We start from the raw sequence: 19,391 nt of genomic DNA, 5'->3' as shown, positions 1-19,391 counted from the left end.
TCCCTTGCCTTGCCTCTCTTCTCCTCTGCTCCAAGGGAACCCATCCTCTGCCTCTCTTCCCGCTCCTTCTCTTCTTCGCCACCTCAGGATAAATCTGAGATAGTTTATTATCTTCAGAGAACAACCCCCTCCCTCCATCTCTCTCTCTCTGTCTCTTCCTCTTTCAGTCACAGTCTTCAGCCACTTCCCCGGTCCACATCTTTTTTTCTCGGCATCTCCTCTTACCTCTCCAGGTATGTTGGCAGCCCCTTTCTGCTGCTTCTTCTCCATGACTCTTGCAGCCCCGAACTCAGTCGCTACAGTGATCCCAAAGTCTTTCTCTGTAGTGTCAGAAAATAGGAAGTTCTGCCAGAGGAGGCAGAACTTCCTGTTTCCTGATGCTACAGAAAGAAATTTCGGGCCAGGTGAAAAGCAGACTGCTTTCATTGCAGTGATTGTGTTCATGGCCACGAGAGGCAGTTAGAAGGAGCAGTAGAGATAAGAGGAGGTGCCAGAAGGAAATGGGGACCGGGGAAGCAGATAACTTGTATGGAGAAAATTTGATACACGCTATTAAAGCATTAATCATGTTAATAATGAATTAAATGTGCAGCTCCTGACCTGCCCAAGCCCCTTCCATGGCCACACTCCCTTTTCACACACATCTTTATTGACTAATATGTAATAAGATAGAAACATGATAGCAGATAAAGGCCAAATGGCCCATCTAGACTGCCCATCCGCAGTAACCATTATCTCTTTCTCTCTCTCTCTGAGAGATCCCACGTGCCTATCCCAGGCCCTCGTGAATTCAGACACAATCTCTGTTTCTACCACCTCTTCCGGGAGACTGTTCCACACATCTACCACCATTTCCGTAAAAAAGTATTTCCTCAGATTACTCCGGAGCCTAACCTCTTAACTTCATCCTATGCCCTCTCATTGCAGAGTTTCCTTTCAAATGAAAGAGACTCGACTCATGCACATTTATATTACATAGATAGTTAAATGTCTCTATCATATCTCCCCTCTCCCACCTTTCCTCCAAAGTATACAGATTGAGATCTTTAAGTCTGTCCCCATACGCCTTATAACGAAGACCACGCACCATTTTAGTAGCACATCCTTTTTATTTCTTTTTGAAGGTGCGGCCTTCAGAATTGTACACAATATTCTAAATGAGGTCTCACCAGAGTCTTATACAGAGGCATCGATATTTCCTTTTTCCTACTGGCCATACCTCTCCCTTTGAACCCTAGCATCCTTCTAGCTTTCGCCGTCACCTTTTCAACCTGTTTGGCCATCTTAAGATCATCACATATAATCACACCCAAATCCCGCTCTTCCATCGTGCACATAAGTTCTCCACCCCTAAACTGTACCATTCCTTCTGTTTTTTGTAGCCCAAATGCACGACCTTGCATTTTTTAGTATTAAATTCTAGCTGCCAAATTTCAGACCATTCTTTAAGCTTCACCAAGTCTTTCTTTATGTTATTAACACCATCTGGCATGTCTACTCTATTGCAGATTTTGGTATCATCCGCAAAGAGGCAAATCATACCCAACAACTCTTCAGCAATATCATTTTAAAAATGTTAAAAAGAACGGGCCCACGAAAAAAACCTTGAGGCACACCACTGGTAACATCCCTTTCCTCAGAGCGATCTCCATTGATCACTACCCTCTGTCGCCTTCCACTCAACCAGTTCGACCCAGTCCACCACTTTGGGACCCATCCTAAGGGCACTCAGTTTATTTATCAGATGTCTGTGTGGAACACTGTCAAAGGCTTTACTAAAATCTAAATACACCACATCTAGCACACATCCTCTATCCAATTCTCTGGTCACCCAGTCAAAGAAATTGATCAGATTTGTCTGACAAGACGTACCTCTAATGAATCCATGTTGCCTCCAGTCCTGCAATCCACAGAATTCCAGAAACTTGACCATTCTCTGTTTTAAAAGCATTTCCATTAATTTGCTTACCACAGAAGTCAGACTTACCAGCCTATAATTCCCTACTTCTTCCTTACTTCCACTTTTGTGTAGAGAGACCACATCTGTCCTACTCCAGTCCTCTGATACCACTTCTGACTCTAGAGACTCATTGAAAAGGTCAGTCAGTGGAGCTACCAGTCAGTGGAGCTACCAGTCAGTGGAGTTCCTTCAGCACCCTAGAATGTACATCATCCGGCCCCCTTGCTTTGTCTACCTTTATTTTAGCTAGCTCCTCATTAACACAACCTTCTGAAAATCCATCAGGGTCTATTACTCCTCCATCCCTATTCACATTTGTCTTCTGCAGTCCTGCTCCTGGCGCTTCAGCTGTGAACACAGAACAGAAATATATGCTAAGCAATTCGGCCTTTTCTTTATCAGCTTCTACATATTTCTCCCCTTCACCTTTTGAGTCTCACAATGCCACTTTTGCACTTCTTCCTATCGTTAATATATCTAGAAAATGTCTTGTGTCTCCATTTTATCATGTCAGCTATTCCATTTGCATCTTTGTTTTCCTGACTACACAACCAGCCTCTCTTAACTTTTCCAGATATTTTTGCCTGTCTTCCTCTTTCTGCAATCTTTTGTAGTTTATGAATGCTAATCTATTATTCCTTACCTTCTCAGCTATTACTTTTGAGAACCAAAGCAGCCTTCTTTTCCTCTTAGTTTTACTTACTTGCCTCACAAAAAGGTTTGTCGTCCTTACAATCGCTCCTTTCAGTTTTGTCCACCGCATTTCCACTCCTTCCAGTCATTTCCACCCAGACAACAATTCCTTGCCGTAAACCCCCATCCGACCAAAGTTAGTTTTTTTAAAATCTCCATAACATGCAGTGATCACTGGATGCCAGTTGATCACCCACTGTAATATCAGAAACACTTTCCCTGTTTGTAAGCATTAAGTCCAGTATGACCCCATCCGCATTGATTCCATTACCAACTGCTGGAACAGTTCTCCTTGTAGAGAATCCAGGATCTCCCTTCTTCTAGAAGACCCCACAATAGGGATTCACCAATCAACAAATGACATGTTCAAATCAGCTATTAGCAAGATTTCCCCTTTTTTAAGAGATATTCTGAATGTCTACTATTAAAACTCTATCTACCTCATCTGTCTGTGAAGGAGGACTGTATATCATATCAATGTAAACATATTCACCATTCCCTCTTTCCAAATTAATCCACAGTGCCTCTTCCTTGTCCTGCAGATCCTGTGGCTTTAATATGATCTTGAACATATAGTACTACTCCCCCTCCTTTCCTTCCTACCCTGTCTTTCCTGAACAGATTATAGCCTGGTATAACTACATCCTAGTCATGGTTCTCTGTGAACCACGTCTCTGTGATCATCACTATATCCAACTCCTCTTCTGTCACAGCTTCTAGATCCAGAATCTTGTTTCCCATACTTCGAGCATTAGTATATACTGCTTTCCAGACATTGTCCCCTTTTCCCATCCATGTAGAGATATTCAGTGATTTACGTACTTGAGGGCTTATACTCACCCGGGAGCTTTGATCACCCTGCCCCAAGCCCTCTTCTGGCAAAGACACGTCTTCCCTTCTTTGATAGATGCACATCAAATTGTTGTCAGTTAACAGCAATAATTGTTAATGCCCGATTATTGGCACTAATTGACTCATTATCAATTAAAGTGTATGCACAAATTGGGCATGCACCCAAATATGTGCATATAACCATGGGTGCATTATATAGAATCAGGGAGTGTTTATCTAGCTGAGCTAAATATACATGCTATATTTAAATGCCAGAGTTGGCATTTAAAAAGCTTGTTAGCTGCTACAGCTAAATATTGACCTGAACATTTATCTAATTGATATTTTAAAATTAGAAACAAGTTTCAGGTGATATCTATTTATTCAACTAACTCCCCCCCCCACACACACTTTTTTTACAAAACCGCAAAAGCGTTTTTTAGCGCAGGCTGGTGCGCTGAATGCTCTGCGCTGCTCCCAACACTCATAGGGTTCCTAAGAGCTTTGGGAATAGGGCAGAGCATTCAGTGCGCCAGCCTGCACTAAAAACCGCTTCTGTAAATTTGTTAAAGGGTGGGGGGGGGCTTTATCTTTGACAAGCTTTCAAGAGTTATCCTTTTTTGACCTGGTCAGCCAAGAAACACTAACCTAATGAAGAGAAGATAATTGTCAAAGTACGTTAAGTTGGTTCAATAAAACGGGTATCACATGCCACCTTCAGGTTTGACCCTAGTTTCCATGTATTGAAATGGACTAACATGGCAATCAAAATTCTTTGCTAAAAATAGAAGGAAATCTTAATGATAAAATGCTCTGACATTTGTTAATTTGGTAATAACTGTCTTCTTCACAGCCAACGTTCAGATTTGTTCGGTCATGAATGAATTTGTGGAAATACGATCAAAGAATGCTATTATTGATCTAAAATGTGATAACACCCATATGCTAATCAATATCCGTCTGCCACAAAATATGGGTAACAATTCGCAAGGTAAGGTTTTTATCATTTAAATTTTAATCAAAGCTCTAACCTTAAGCAAAAGTATTTATATTGGGCCTGATGTTTAAAAGATGTTAAATTCCAACATTTTAGAGACCCCCCCCCCTTTTATGAAGCCGCATTAGTGTTTTTTATTGCCAGCCGTGATTGTAAAAGTTCCATTGCTTATAGGAATCATATGAGCATCGGAGCTTTTACCGCAACAGCCAGCGATAAAAAACACTAACTCAGCTTCATAAAGGGGGAGGGGGGAATTTAGATACCTAAACATGTACCCTATTTTCTGTCAGACTTAAGAATCTACCCCTTCAGTTATGTTTCTAAATTTAAGACTCCCCCACACAACCACACTCTCAAAATTATCACAGCATACATACACTCATAATGAGCAATACTGGGCTTCACAGTGGAAATGTGCACTAGCAGTTCAACTAATCAAAACCCAGAGATCTGGCACTTAGGTCAACTTTCTATGTCAAAATTCCCACGAGGTAGGAAAAAGTCTCAGATCTCCTCCTCCACCAACCCTTGATAAAGTTTTGGAAGCGGTAAAACGCGGACCTCACGGACCTTATGGATCTCGAGGATCTAAAACCGCACGTCCTTAAAAATCCGAGGTCCGTGCATTGACAAGTCCGCCTTCGCTTTCCCTGCAGCTCAGCTCAGGCACCCGGCTCCCTTGCGCACCTCACGGATCTGAACTGCACGTCACATCCTTAAAAATCCGAGGTCCGCACCACTTTTGAGGTCTGTGCCACTTTTAGTCTCTGGCTCTGACAGAGCTCTATGACAATTTAACTCTGACGGATCCTAATGCTTTTCCCTCCCTATGCTAGGATCCGTCAGAGTTAAATTGTCATAGAGCTCTGTCAGAGCCAGAGACTAAAAGTGGCATGGACCTCAAAAGTGGCGCGGACCTTGGATTTTTAAGGATGTGACGTGCAGTTCAGATCCGTGAGGTCCGCGAGGGAGCCGGGGGCCTGAGCTGAGCTGCAGGGAAAGCGAAGGCGGACTTGTCAATGCACGGACCTCGGATTTTTAAGGACAATGGGTTTTAGATCCACGAGGTCCGTGTTTTACCCCTTCCCATACAGTTTCAAAAGTCACTTCATAGGCATCAAAAAACCTCCTTGAGTGGACATTTAAATAAGAAAAAAGCCTTGCGCAATGTAGAACTTCCGGTTTTGAGTAAAGCCGCTGCAAAATACTATAATGAAGGAGAAATACTTATCCAGGGTTAGATCCCCCGGACACTGACAATGCTTCTGGATGTGAAGGTGCAAACTCTCTGTCTTCTCACAAAGCTCTGTAACTCATCATTGCTGCTCCCCAAACACAGCTTGGGTTGTTGGTACTCTAAATTTAAGACTGCAATTCATTTGCCAGGATCTAGTAATTCAGTTGAGATGCCTAGTGCTAAGCTATGGTGGGACAATTTTATAACGGCATCGTGGTGCCAAGATTCCATTTTTGAATGCTAGAACAAAGTTAGCATTGATGCGCCTATGTCTAGGCGTGCCCTCTTTCACTATGTCAAAGACAGTGTAAGTTGGAATCAGTGGTGTAGTAATGGGTGTGGGGAGGTTCACCCCGGGCACGGTCTCAGTAGGGGCGCTGGCACCCATCCTCCTCTCTGCCGCACCCCAATCTTTCCTGACCACCATGCCACGCACATACGCCCCTTCCCTTCCCTTGTACCTCTTTCATTTTCCCTGTGCGAGCAGCATTACGAATTTGCTGCCCACATCGGCGGTGCCTCTCTCTGACGTCACTTCCGGTCCCTGTGCCTAGGAAGTGACGTCGGAGGGGAGCCGACATGACACGGGCAGCAAGTTTGTAATATTGCTCATGCCTGGAAAATTACAAAGGTAAGGTTCATGTATACGGAAGGGGGTTTGGGAAGGAGCAGGGTGCGGGTAGAGAAGAGGGTGGGGAGGGGAGCCTCTCACCTTCGCTACGCCACTGGTTGGTGTGCCTAAATGAACCTAGTGATGCACATAATTTGTAATAATCTATAAACTATGGTCCTGATTCTATAAACGGTGACCAACTTGTAAGTGCTGTTGAATGCAATCGCCAGTCATCTGCTAGGTACTGTTTAGAGAATCGTGCCTAGTGGTGGCTAAGCAGTCTTAGTCACGTGTAAGCATTGAAACCTTAGGTGCACTCCCATTTATACTCAAAATCCACCCGAATCCACCCTTAACCATGCATACAAATTAGGCATACCTCAGAGTGGATGCCTAATTTGAAGTGATAAGCACTACTCAGTTAGGCATCTACCAGCTGATTATTTTTTTAATTGTTTTTTTATGGTGTGTATCTGCACCGATTACACCTAATTGAATAATTAACCCCTGCTTTTATCAAGCTGAGCTAGAGCCTTTTAGTGCAGGCCGGCGATGTAAGTGCTCTAACGTTCCTAGGAATTCCAGGAGCGTCGGAGCATCTATCTTGCCGGCAGGCACTAAAAACCTCTAGCACAACTTGATAAAAGGTACCCAAAGTTAGGCACCTAGATCAGTTGGGCACACCTATCTAGGCGGCTAACCAGGCATTTATAGAATCTGGGCCGGTGTGCCTAACTGGGAGACACGCCCATGGCCTGCTCATGCTCCGCCCCTAAATATACAACCCCTTGCAATTAGGCACCAGGTTATTAAGTGCAGCATTAAAGAATAATGCATGGGCACATAGGCACCTGCCGAGTAATGCACATAAGCAGGGGCATAGTAATAGGAAGGCAGTCCGCCCTGGGTGCCATCTTGGTAAGGATGCTGGTACCCTTCCTCCTCTCCATCCCCCTTGATCCTGCCACACGCACGTCATTACTTCCCCCCACCCCCCACCATACCTCTATCTCTTCGCCGGCACAAGCAGCAACTCCAACCTGCTGTTCGCACCAGCGTTGGCTCTCCTTCTAACATCACTTCCAGGTCACGTGTCCAGGAAATGACATCAGGGGGAGAGCTAACGCTGGCGCGACCAGCAAAGAGTTGCTGCTTATGCTGGTGAAGAGATAGAGGTATGGGTAGGGAAGGGGTGTACATGTGCAGCGGGGGGAGGAGCGGGGAGGGCACCACTGCCCCATGCACCTCTCACTACGCCACTGCACATAAGTGGTGCATTCTTCTAGGTACTGCTTTATATAATTGCCTTGCTAAACCTTTATTCCTCTGCCTTAAATCTGCCCCTGCTGCCACACATTGTTTTAGAGCCTAACTTTATCCTGTTCATGTCCCTTGTTGCCATATTTATTTATTTATCTTAGTGCTTGTATACCACTTATAGCCTAAGTGGTTTACATTCTCTATCTGTCTAGTGGGCTCACAATCAATCTAATATACCTGGGGCAGTGGAGGATTAAGTGACTTGCCCAAGGTCACAAGGAGCAGTGCTGGGTTTGAACCCACAACCCTCAGGGTGCTGAAGCTGTAGCTCTAACATTACATTACAATACATTAATGTCTTCTATCCCACCAATACCTTTCAGTTCTAGGCGGTTTACAACAATAAATTAGCCTGGGCATTCCCAGGGAGATTACAAGGTTGATAGCTATAGTATGTGTCGGGATCTGGGAATGGTCGATTACGGTTTGGTTACCATATATACTCTAATATAAACCGGGATTTATGGGCCAAAAAATTGGCCCAGAAATGGGGATCCCGGTTTATATTCGGGTCAATGCCCCCTCCACACTCTCCTCCTAGGGGAGGGGAAAAGTGAATCATATTATATTGTATTTATAAAATAATATGGGCATGAAAGGGTTATAGGCCTAGTGAAACTAGGAGCTTAAATGTAGGAATTGAGTCCCAGCAGACTTTCAGAGGTCAATTTAGGAGCAATGTTCTCAGTTAGGAGCATAAAATCTTAGAATATTGGCCTCTTTTTATATTTAAATTATGTATTGCTTAGTTTCTACAATTCTGGGTAGAGTATAAATCAGCATACATAGAATTCCTTTTACTGAGCTGCAGTAAATGGCAACACAGGCTTGCTACAGCTTAAAAGGGTTTATCATGGGACGCGCTCAGGTGTCTTGTGGTAAGTTCCAAATTTGCATGAGCCAAAATATATTTTGTATTTTTTGGTCTGGGGCAGAGAGTTGGCGATGCTAATCAGTTAGTCCATCCACATTACTGCACACTTACTGATTAGCTCAAGATTACTGCATGAGCCCTTAGAGGGAAATTCTATAAAAGGCACCTAAAGATAGGTACAAGATAGGCTCCTAAATAAATAGGTCCCTAAGTTAGGCGCCCAACTTAATAAGTAAATTGACTTCAATTATGAGCTTTAATAACCTCACAATTGAAAAAAATAAAAACTAATTGGGTGATAGGCATCTATCTTCTTTTGCATGATTCTACAAAAGATAGGCCCCTATCTCATGGCACCTAACTTCAAAGTAGGCATGTTTAGGGATGGAGAAGGTCTTAGGCACCACTAGGTGTGATTCTGTAAAGTTCTTAGGTGCCTATAATGTAGGCCTTTAAAACCCTGGCCTACCTTACAGGCACCTAAGTTTATCAATAGGCATGACTCTGTAATAGGTGCCTATGTGTAATTGACAAGAGATAGGCACCTATCTTTAGGGGCCTATCTTTTTAGGTGTCTAATTACAGAATCTGGCCCTCACTGTCTACAAAATGGGTGACGGTAAGAGCTCATGTGGTAATTATTTGTAATGGCCGCATGGCCATTAATACAGAAAGTAGAACATTGGTCATTTTACTGCTGCGATACAAATGGCCTTAGTGCACAGGAAAAACCAATGTAAGGGCTCCCATATTAATTTGTTTTAGATGGCCATAAACTAATGGGAACATTAGCATGTAGTCATAAATGAAATTTTTAAAAGCCCCTTTTCATGGCTACGCAAAAATGGGTTTAGCACAAGGTTGCACTAAGCTCATTTCTTAGCGCAGCTTAGTAAAAGGGCCCCTAACTGACCCACCTTTTACAAAGCCATGGGTGCCGAAGCGATTACCACAGCAGCAGTCGCTACCAGAGCTTTGTAAAAGAATCCCTAAATGCTGACTGAAAATAAAGGCCATCAACTTCTTCCTCGATGCTAGGTGATGCGTCTCATCTCTACTTTTCAATGGCAGTAAATGCCACAAAATCAGAGAAAGAGGAGCATATAAATACTCCAGTGATATTTAAAACTGATATTTCATTGTCACCCTCTTGTCAGAATAAACAACACTGAACAGGAGAGCTAGCTCTTATGAGGGAAATTAAGAATTGCAGTATAGGAAACCAAAGAAAACTTCTAAACAAGAAACCAGTTAAATACTATGAAATGATACCTAATAATATTTGAGCCCTCACAATCATATCCCAACACCAAATTTTGCTAGAACTAACTACACTATGAATCATTGGTGGTGACTTTTTTCACATACGTTATCAACTTATGGTTTATTTCAACTCATCATCAGTTCATTGTTATTGTAGGATTTTAACATCTTTTTACAATATGTAACATTACATTGTTCCTTAAGTGAGATTTTTTTTAAAAATTTCTCCCCCAGTTCTCAAAGCTTAGAATGCTTAAATTTATAGTCATAGTTTAAACCCCCCCCTCCCCCACACACTTATCTCAAAAATGTTTAAACCGGGAGCCATATTTCAGCAAAAACATTTGTCTCAAAAAATTTGGACCATAAACCGACATGAGCCATGTTTCACTGTCTACATTAGGGAATGGTCCTCATAAAGGCTGTTCACTCTCTCCTGCTATTTTTCTTACAAGATCGTATACCCATAGCAAGTAATTTGATTCATAATATGTGAGCAGCATCAAATTATTTACAGATCAGGCAGAATTTGAAAACATTTCCTTTTGAAAAGGTTTCTGGTTAATTTAGAGAACATAAGCTATTGTCAGTGTAGGATGATTATGAGGCTCTTTTGCTAAGCTAGTTTAATATTATGGGACTTTCCCACATGCTGAGCCTATTTCAAGCTCAGCCGCAAAAAAGGCATTTCTCTATTAGTTGGATTTCTGGCTCTACATTAACGTCAGCACATATAGGCCCACTGTTATCAAGCTGTGTTAGGGTTTTTTTTTTTATCGCTGGCTGCTGTGGTAAAAGCTCCTATGCTCATAGAATTCCTATGAGTGTCGGAGCTTTTACTGCACCAGCCAGTGATAAAAATCTTATTGCGGCTTGATGACTAGAAAGAAAATGGAGAAAAAGTAACCAAGAACACACAAGAGCAGCATGGAAAAAACTAAACCAACAATACAAACTAAAAGAAAAAAGAAAGACATACTACACAAACCAAATAGGCATAGAAGTCCAAGACACAAAAAAACTATTCCAATTACTAAAATAACTCAGACACCAAACCATACCTAGTCAAAAACGACAACCTCCCCCTTCAGCCACCCTTTTAGCTGAATAATTTAAAAACAAAATTACAACTGCCAGGACAAACTTCACAGGAACCCCAACCCACCTAGAAGAGATCACAATGCTCCCCCCCCCCCAAAAAAAAAAAAGAATCAGCTGCAGGAGATAGAATCTGGTCCCACTTCTCCACAATACAATGGTCTGACCTTAAACTCTATAAAAAAATTCAGCGACGCAGCTTGCGACCTCAACCAATGCTCTCCATACCTATTAAAAACCTCCAGCCTAAAATTCCGCACTCTCCTCATGCAATGGATACAAACCATGCTCACAGATGGCCTTTCCCCACAAGACCTCTCCAAAACCATCGTCACCCCGATCTTAAAAGACCCAAAAGAAGCAACAAATCAACCATCCAACTACAGACCCATAGCCTCAATTCCACTATATGTCAAGCTAATGGAAGGCCTCGTAGCTAAACTCCTGACCAACTACCTAGAAAATCACAATTTGCTCCACCCTACACAGTCTAGATTCAGAACCAACTTCAGCACTGAGACACTACTAGGCTCCCTTCTGGACACAGCTAGGCAACACCTCAGCACAGGCAAAAAAAAAAATGCTGATTATACAACTAGATCTCACTTTAGCATTTGACCTGGTAGACCATGGCATCCTGCTACAAATACTAGATACAATAGGAATCACAGGCAAAGTACATACATGGTTTCAAGGATTCCTACAATCCAGGACCTACAGAATAAAGACAAACAAAGAAAAATCAGAACCATGGTCCAACCCCTGTGGCATACCACAAGGATCGCCATTATCCCCAACACTCTTCAATATCTACATTGCATCCCTCGGCACCTGCCTGGACAAAATAGGCTTAACCTCCTATAGCTATGCAGACGACATCACCATTCTCCTTCCTTTTGATCAGCCAACGCCCACCATGACAGACACAATACACAGAACTTGTCACCCATTGTGCCTCAGCTGAGCGCTTTAGGCAGCCTGGCAGTGATATATAACTTAAACTCTGGCATGGGCCCCTTTGATGTAGGGGAAACTTTCAAATGGGACACCCCTAGGCTATCACCTAGCCCAGCTTGTATACGTTCCTTTAGAGAAACTCCCTCAGTCAGAATGGCTTCAGTGGAAATTATAAGCTTTATTGGGCCACTAGCCTCAGCAACACAATGCAATCCTGGTTCCACCGGTGGCATGAAACTTTACAAACTAGCAAAAAATTCTTCAAAACAAAAATACAATTCAATCTGCTCTGGGCTTTGTCAAATAAATTACAAATCATAACATTTCTCTTCATCAGAGTCTTATACTTATGCAAGCTATATGCCATTAGAGTCCAAAGTCCTTTCAGCTTTAGAAATGTCCTGCTGAAAATGGCTAGCTGGAAAACACTCACTAGGCTTGAGCTGTAGTTAACAAGCAAAAACGGAGCAGTCTTCTAGTCCTACGTTTCTAAGGCATGCAGAGCAATTTCACAGGTTGCTATAGCAATCAGGGCAGGATTAATTCATCGAGGGACCCTAGGCACACAAATACACTGGGCCCCCTGCTTCGCCCCACCCTGCGCCCAGGCAGAAACAGGAAGCTGCGTCAGAGGGAAGCTTTGGGCAAGCAGCACCACTTGCAAAACTACAGTTCCCGTTGCCTTTCTTAACCACGTTGCTTGCTTGTCTTACTTTTCATCGATGGGGGGGGCTGCATTGCTGATTGGGGTGGGGCCCGCATTGTCGATTGAGGGGGGCCACATTGACGATCGATGCTGGAGGGGTCCATCGCCGTTTGGAAAAAACAATGTTGATGCACTCCTTCATCGGGCCCCCCTGACCATTTCGGGCCCTAGGCATGTGCCTACTTGGCCTATTGGTTAATCCTACCCTGATAGCAATCAGATAATAGCTGTTAAGCATTCAGGAGGTTTGGGAACAAGAACCTGAGCAATTCCCAGGCTGATTTGCTGCCCAGCGTTTGTTTCAAATAATTTACTGTTTGTACAGGAGAACAGTATCGTCTCTTGTGCTCAACCCCAGCCAGTTAATCAGAAGGCAAACTTTGCAGTCTCAAACATTACAGTCTCTGGCATAACACTATCCCAGTTTATCAGAGAGAAAAAAACCCACAGCAAGGGAAAAAAATCTTCCCCTGCACTCAGTACTCAAGCTATTTCCATTTGCTCTGGCTAGTTCTCAAACTCAGCACTGCACTCCTCTATCACCATAGGCTCAGGAAGGTAGGATTCTGAAGGAGAGTTCACAAGCTGTTCTTCCTTCATTTCCCAATCGGAATCAGTAAGCTGCCCTGGCTGCTCCCAAGCAAGCTCAGCCTCATGCTGGGCTCTCTGCCTCTGCACTGCTCCTACCTCAGGTTTCTCCTGGTTCCTTCCTTCTCCCTTAGCTCTCTACAGAGCCTGGCTTTAAGCTGAGGGAAGAAACCATTTCGCTGTAGCTTCAGTGGGGGGGGGGAACGGCTTCCTTCCCCCTGCCTGTGCTGTTTCTCTCAGGGAAAACTGCTTGTCTGCCTTCTTCACAGGCACTGGATAATGAGAGAGCATAGATTTCTGCTTTTGCTTAGACACTAACTTAGGTAAGGCAAAACTTTCTTGTTCTGTCTCTGTGTCTTCCTCACTGCTTACAGGGTAGTCAGCTGAATTACTCTCTTGGGCATTGACCTGGTCAGCCCTTCTGCACCGGGGTTTGTATGTTTTATTAAATTTCCCTGTGATAAACCTCAGGGGTGCAGTAGGTTTGTCACAAACTCTAGAAACAGTGGTAAGATGGATGAAAGATCACAAACTAAAACTGAACCCAGACAAAACAAAATTCATACTTCTAGAAAAAAATAAAACCCCAACCATAACAAACCTAGTAATAAACTCAATCACATACCCCATTCAACCCACTCTAAAACTTCTGGGAATGACGATAGACAGATGCAGCACCATGCAACCACAAATCAACAAAACGATATAGAAATCAATCGCAGTCAAAAGAAACCTAAGGCAAGTTCGAAAATTCTTCAACAGAAAACAATTCCAGCTCATGGTCCAGTCCCTAGTCCTAGGTCTCCTTGACTACTGCAACATCCTCTATCTCCCCTGCCCTGCAACAATGATAAAATGACTACAAACAGTACAAAACACAGCCCTGAGACTAATCTATTCACAATGAAGCCATGACAACATCACCGAGGCATACCTCGACTCACACTGGCTCCCAATTCAAGCAAGAATACTATTTAAATTCTACTGTCTATTATTTAAATCCATAAATGGTGACAGCCCAGCCAACTTGAACAACCGCCTAATCCAAACTACCACAACCAGACACTGGAGAACCCAGACCCCATTCACATACCCTCAAATCAGACACGTCAAATGGAAAAAAACTGTATGATGGCCTTCTAGCCACACAGGCAGCAAAACTAGACCACCAACTCTCCAATATACTAATCGCGACCCCAGACTACAAAACTTTCAGAAAAGAAATTAAAACCCTGCTATTCAAGAAATCCATGAAGACTAACTAACACCGTATGAAACATTTAACACCTCTAGACATGTCCAGAAAACCTCTTCTGTAATCTGCCTTGAACCGCAAGATAATGGTGGAATAAAAATCACTAATGTAATGTAATATAGCATTTGGGGGTGATTGAATTGCAATCTATGATCTGTAGTAGTAAATAGTGTTGACCATCTTAAGGAAAAATTACTTAAATATGCTATTGTATTTTTATTATCTTAAGGACTCTGTGGATCAAGCGATGGCGATGCATCCAATGATTTTAGGTCTCCTCAAAATATTATGGAGTCTACACCAGTTCCATTTATAGAAACTTGGAGACTCGGCTCTTCTAAATGTTCTTCACCTCCGCCTTCATGTGTTAATTTGGAAAACGGTAATACTCAAATAATTGCTACTACTGTAGAAAAACACACAAGCAGTTGCAATGAAAGTATAAGGGGAAATTTTAAACATATGAAGGATGTACTGAAAAGTTTCCAGCCCAACCAACCGACTTCCTAAATTCTGAGCGTTATGTCGTCACTGTAGCTAAAGAGAGTATCACCTTATTTCGTTAACTGCCAATTTGAAGAACGAAATTCTATCGTTTGACATTGTTTCAGATCATTGACTGAACCATATCCAAGTTATTTTCTTCTTGGTTGGGATGAGAACTTTTCAGCACCCCTTCATATTTCTATGGATAAATAGTGGTTCACACACAAAAAATAAGCTTTTATAAAATCTTCTTCCCCATATGCTGGTTTATGTATATTAATTTATTTACACTTAGCAGATGTGCTCTTGAGTGTGGGTTTAATATTTATTTTCCAGACTTTATAATGTACAAGCATATGTGCCTAAATTTGTCCAATTTATGCTTTTCAAGTAGCAATTGTAAGGCTATGCACATGTATTCCCTGAGGTAGTTTTCAAAGTGGAATTCTAGGAGCATCGGAGCAGGGTCGGAGCATTTAGCGCCCTGGCCATGGTACAAACCTCTATCGTGGCTTAGTAAAAGAGGGCCTTTAAGGGCAAATTCTGTAAGAAGCGCCCAAAAGTTAGGCACTGATATAGGCACTGTTCAGCGCGATTCACATAAAATTGGGTGTTGTTTAGTGAATCATGCTGAGCGGTACCTATTTTTGAGGCGCCCATTAAATAGGCCAGCTCTAGGCACAATTAAAAGTTAGGCGCCCTTGCGAGCGCTTAAGCACGCTTAAGAGCAGTGATTCTGTAAGAAGACGTCTAACACATAGCTATGCCCACGCCTAACATGCATAGCGCTTATTTTTTTAAAGGCCGCCTAAATTTTTAGAGGCGACTGTTACAGAATCATGCTTACTTGATAGGCGCCTAGGTTTCAATCAGGGCTGATTAAAAAGTTTAATTGAACTCGTTATTCAATTTAGATAGGCGCCTCCAGAATAGGCACCTAATTTTAGGTGCTGGTTACAGAATTTGGGTCTTAAAGACTAAAAGAGTAGCTGAAACAGCCATTACTTCTCTAGAGGATTCCAAAACAGATGCTAAATCGAGGCTACCTTAGGAGATTGGAGAGAAACCATCTGCTCCTTCTTATATAGGCTTCTCCTTGCTGGAGGACGGATAGATCACTCTAGATCAGTGTGTCTCAAACTGTGTGAAAAGGCACAATGGTGTGCCCCGAAGAGAATAGATGATGTGTACATCACATACACAAGAGTCTGTCAATGTTATGAGCATCTATGTGCTTAAGGCTACAACAACCCAGACAAGCATCATTCTTTGATGCGATTGGTCCTTGAAAACTAACAGCATGTCATTTTAATTTTATTTTTTATAAGTAGTTATCCTAACTTGAGCAACAAAGCAATCAAAACTTTGGGCCTCTTCTAAACCATGCTAGTGGTTTTAGTGCCGGGAGCCAAGCTGAATGACTCGCGCTGCTCCCGACGTTCATATGAAGTCTTTGAGCATCGGGAGCAGCACGGGCCATTCAGCGCAGCTCCCCACACTAAAACTGGTAGCGCGGTTTAGTAGAAGAGGGGGGGGAGTATTACCATTTAGATCTTATCTTTGCAAACTTGGATTTTCAGCTCCTTCAGAAATAAAATAATAATAATAAAAAAGAGAAGATAGTGGATGATGAAATGCAGATAGTGGATGATGAAATGTGTTTTTGCTTCTCGACTATCAAACCATGTTTTGAGTTAATTTGCAGTCAAAATAAGCACATCACCATTGTTACAATTACTCATACTTAGCTTTTTACGGAAAGGGTGGTAGATGCGTGGAACAGTATCCCGGAAGAGGTGGTGGAGACAGAGACTGTGTCTGAATTCAAGAGAGCCTGGGATAGGCACGTGGGATCTCGGAGAGGGAAAGAGATAATGGTTACTGAGGAGGGGCAGCTCTATGATCTCACAATGCAGGCTCAAAGAGTCTTAGCCTATAGGAAGAGGAGATGCAAATGTTAAGAGCCTTAGCCAATAGGGAAAAGAGGAGCTAGTGGATGCTGCAGATGGGCAGACTGGAAGGGCCATTTGGCCTTCATCTGCCATCATGTTTCTGTTTCTATGTTTCTATAGCTTAAAGTACTTTAAATAAAAATAACTCCCAAATTTAATTTCTTGTTGGTTTTGCAATTTTATAATTTTAATTAAACTTTTCTGCAAAAAACATTTTGCTCCGAGTCCTGTGCAAGAGCTAAAAAAGTTTGAGAGATACTGCTCTAGATACTGGGAAGAGTGATTGAGCTGCTATCTTGAGATGTTCCAACATAAATTTCTTTTAACAACTCTTGTGGAGATATACCAGGAATCTTTGGAAAGTTAATTAACTCACCCCCCCCCCTTTTTATAAAACCACAAGTGTTTTTTAGCACTGGCCAATGTGTTGAATGCTCTGCGCTGCTCCAACACTCAGAGTTCCAATGAGCGTCGGGAGCAACACAGAGTATTTAGCGTGCTGACTGGCGCTAAAAAAACACTTTTGAAGATTTGTAAAAGGGGGGTAAATATAAATTACGTCTTCTGTCCCCATTATGTAAGTTCTCACATTTACTTTCAAGGCCTCTAATGCCTTTAATTATAGATGCAGTTAAAGTCTCCACAGTTTGAGTCCCAAATTTGAAATTATAACAGAGAAAAATTGTGAAGTGCTCAATATGAAGCCATACAAAGCTGCAATATGAAACTATATGAATCTACACTTGCCCATTTAAATGTATGGATGAATTTCTGGCTAGGAGGGTTTTTAATAAGGTGAAGAACCATTGGACACAATCCAATATAAATAATATAAGTGTTTATGATTTATATATTTATATTTATTCTTCCAGAATTGTTTGCTGTAAATAATTGCAAATTAATGGAATCGGGGGAATATATGAAATGCCATAGTATCGTGGATGTCTATCAACACATTGAGGTATATAATTTAAAGAGTTTGTAAGCAGTAAAATACATTGGGTCTCCAACATATTTTTTATGGAATATTTTAAATCATTCAGTTCAGTTAAAAATATGGTTCCTGTGTAATTCTTTTGTTTAAAAGTTACAATTATGGCATGCTATTTATCTTGAAAGGAAGAATAACTGGAGTTAACCGTGTTGAAATGAGATCCCAGATTTGCACAGATGCTACAGGCAATACAATTCATGGCGTAGCGAGGGTGAGAGGCACGTGGCACGGTGGCACCGCTCCCCTGCCCTCTTCTCCGTTCCCTCATATGCTCCTTCCCCGCCCCTTCCTGCCGTGCACACACGCCCCTTCCCTTCCCCCATACCCTTTTAACTTTCCCGGCACAAGCAGCAACCCCAACCTGCTGCTCCCGCCAGAGTCAGCTCTTCCTCTGGCATCACTTCCTAGGCACTGGTCCAGGAAGTGATGTCAGAGGAAGAGTCGACACTGGTACGATCAGCTGTTTGGGGTTGCTGCTTGCGCCGGAGCCTTTAAAGAGGTAGGGTTGGGAGGGGAAAGGAAGGGGCATGCATGATGTGTACCGGTGCCCCCTCTAAGACGGTCCCCCAGGGCAGACCATCCCCTACCCCCCCTTTACTATGCCACTGAATACAATCTCCTGGCACCATATTTGCATGAGAGGCACACCCAGTTTTAGTTTTACATTATTACTCCATGGAACTAAAATAGAGGGGCATTTTTGATAGGTTATTTAAGTGCAAGAATCCTATAGAGAAAATGACCATTTTCAAGTCAGAAAAATATCTAACTTTTTGTCTAGAAAATGACCATTTTCTAGATGTGTTTGTGCTCAGTGCACTTATCTAATCTAGTCTTCGGTTTATATACCGGATCATCCTCTAACGGAGCTTGACTCGGTTCACAAATAATTAAAGACCAGGATACATAAAAATGAGAACATAAAAAAGTGCTATCAATTACAGTGCTATCAATTCATTAGTTCAGTAGGTAAGCCATTTAGGTAAACAGCAATGTTTATAGGACTTTGTGAAATTGTTGTAGCTGACCTATCAGTCTAACAGAGTCAGGAAGTCTGTTCCATAAGAACATAAGCAGTGCCTTTGCTGGGTCAGACCAGAGGTCCATCATGCTCAGGACCAGGACCTGTATAGTAATCCTCTATCTATACCCTTCTATCCCCTTTTCCTTCGGGAAATTATCTAATCCCTTCTTGAACCCCAATACCGTACTCTGTCCTATCACACCTTTTGGAAGTGCATTCCAGGTGTTCCAAGTTTCTACCAGTTTGAAAGCAAAGGATTGGCTAAGCTTCCCAACAGATTTGATTCCCCTAAAGGAGGGAAACAATAGTTTATATTTCTGTGTAATCCTCGAATGGCAAGATCTAGAAGAATTCCAATATAAGGAGACCAAAGGTTCAAAAATTCCATAGAGAAGCTTAAAGATAACACATGCACATTTAAACTAGATCCTAAAATGAACTGGGAGCCAGTGAAGCTTTCTCAACGGAGGAGAAACATGACCGTACTTTCTTTACCCAAAAATGAGTTTAGCTGCTATGTTTTATATTAACTGTAGTCAT

The 19,391-nt window shown here is 42.3% G+C and overlaps 1 protein-coding gene across 1 annotated transcript in view; it reads left to right on the top strand.

Moving 5' to 3' along the window:
- The window catches only part of LOC117366894 (mucin-19-like), a 441,720-nt gene that overhangs the window by 312,353 nt on the left and 109,976 nt on the right, over positions 1-19,391 (top strand). The window contains exons 61-63 of the mRNA XM_033958871.1: positions 4,338-4,475; positions 14,625-14,777; positions 17,706-17,794. Of these exons, the coding sequence (XP_033814762.1) occupies positions 4,338-4,475; positions 14,625-14,777; positions 17,706-17,794 (380 nt within the window). The remainder of the gene's footprint in view (positions 1-4,337; positions 4,476-14,624; positions 14,778-17,705; positions 17,795-19,391) is intronic.

The sequence above is a fragment of the Geotrypetes seraphini genome, chromosome 9 (assembly GCF_902459505.1).
Source record: "Geotrypetes seraphini chromosome 9, aGeoSer1.1, whole genome shotgun sequence".
Taxonomy (NCBI): Eukaryota; Metazoa; Chordata; class Amphibia; order Gymnophiona; family Dermophiidae; genus Geotrypetes; species Geotrypetes seraphini.
This window is presented reverse-complemented; position numbering and strand designations above follow the sequence as displayed.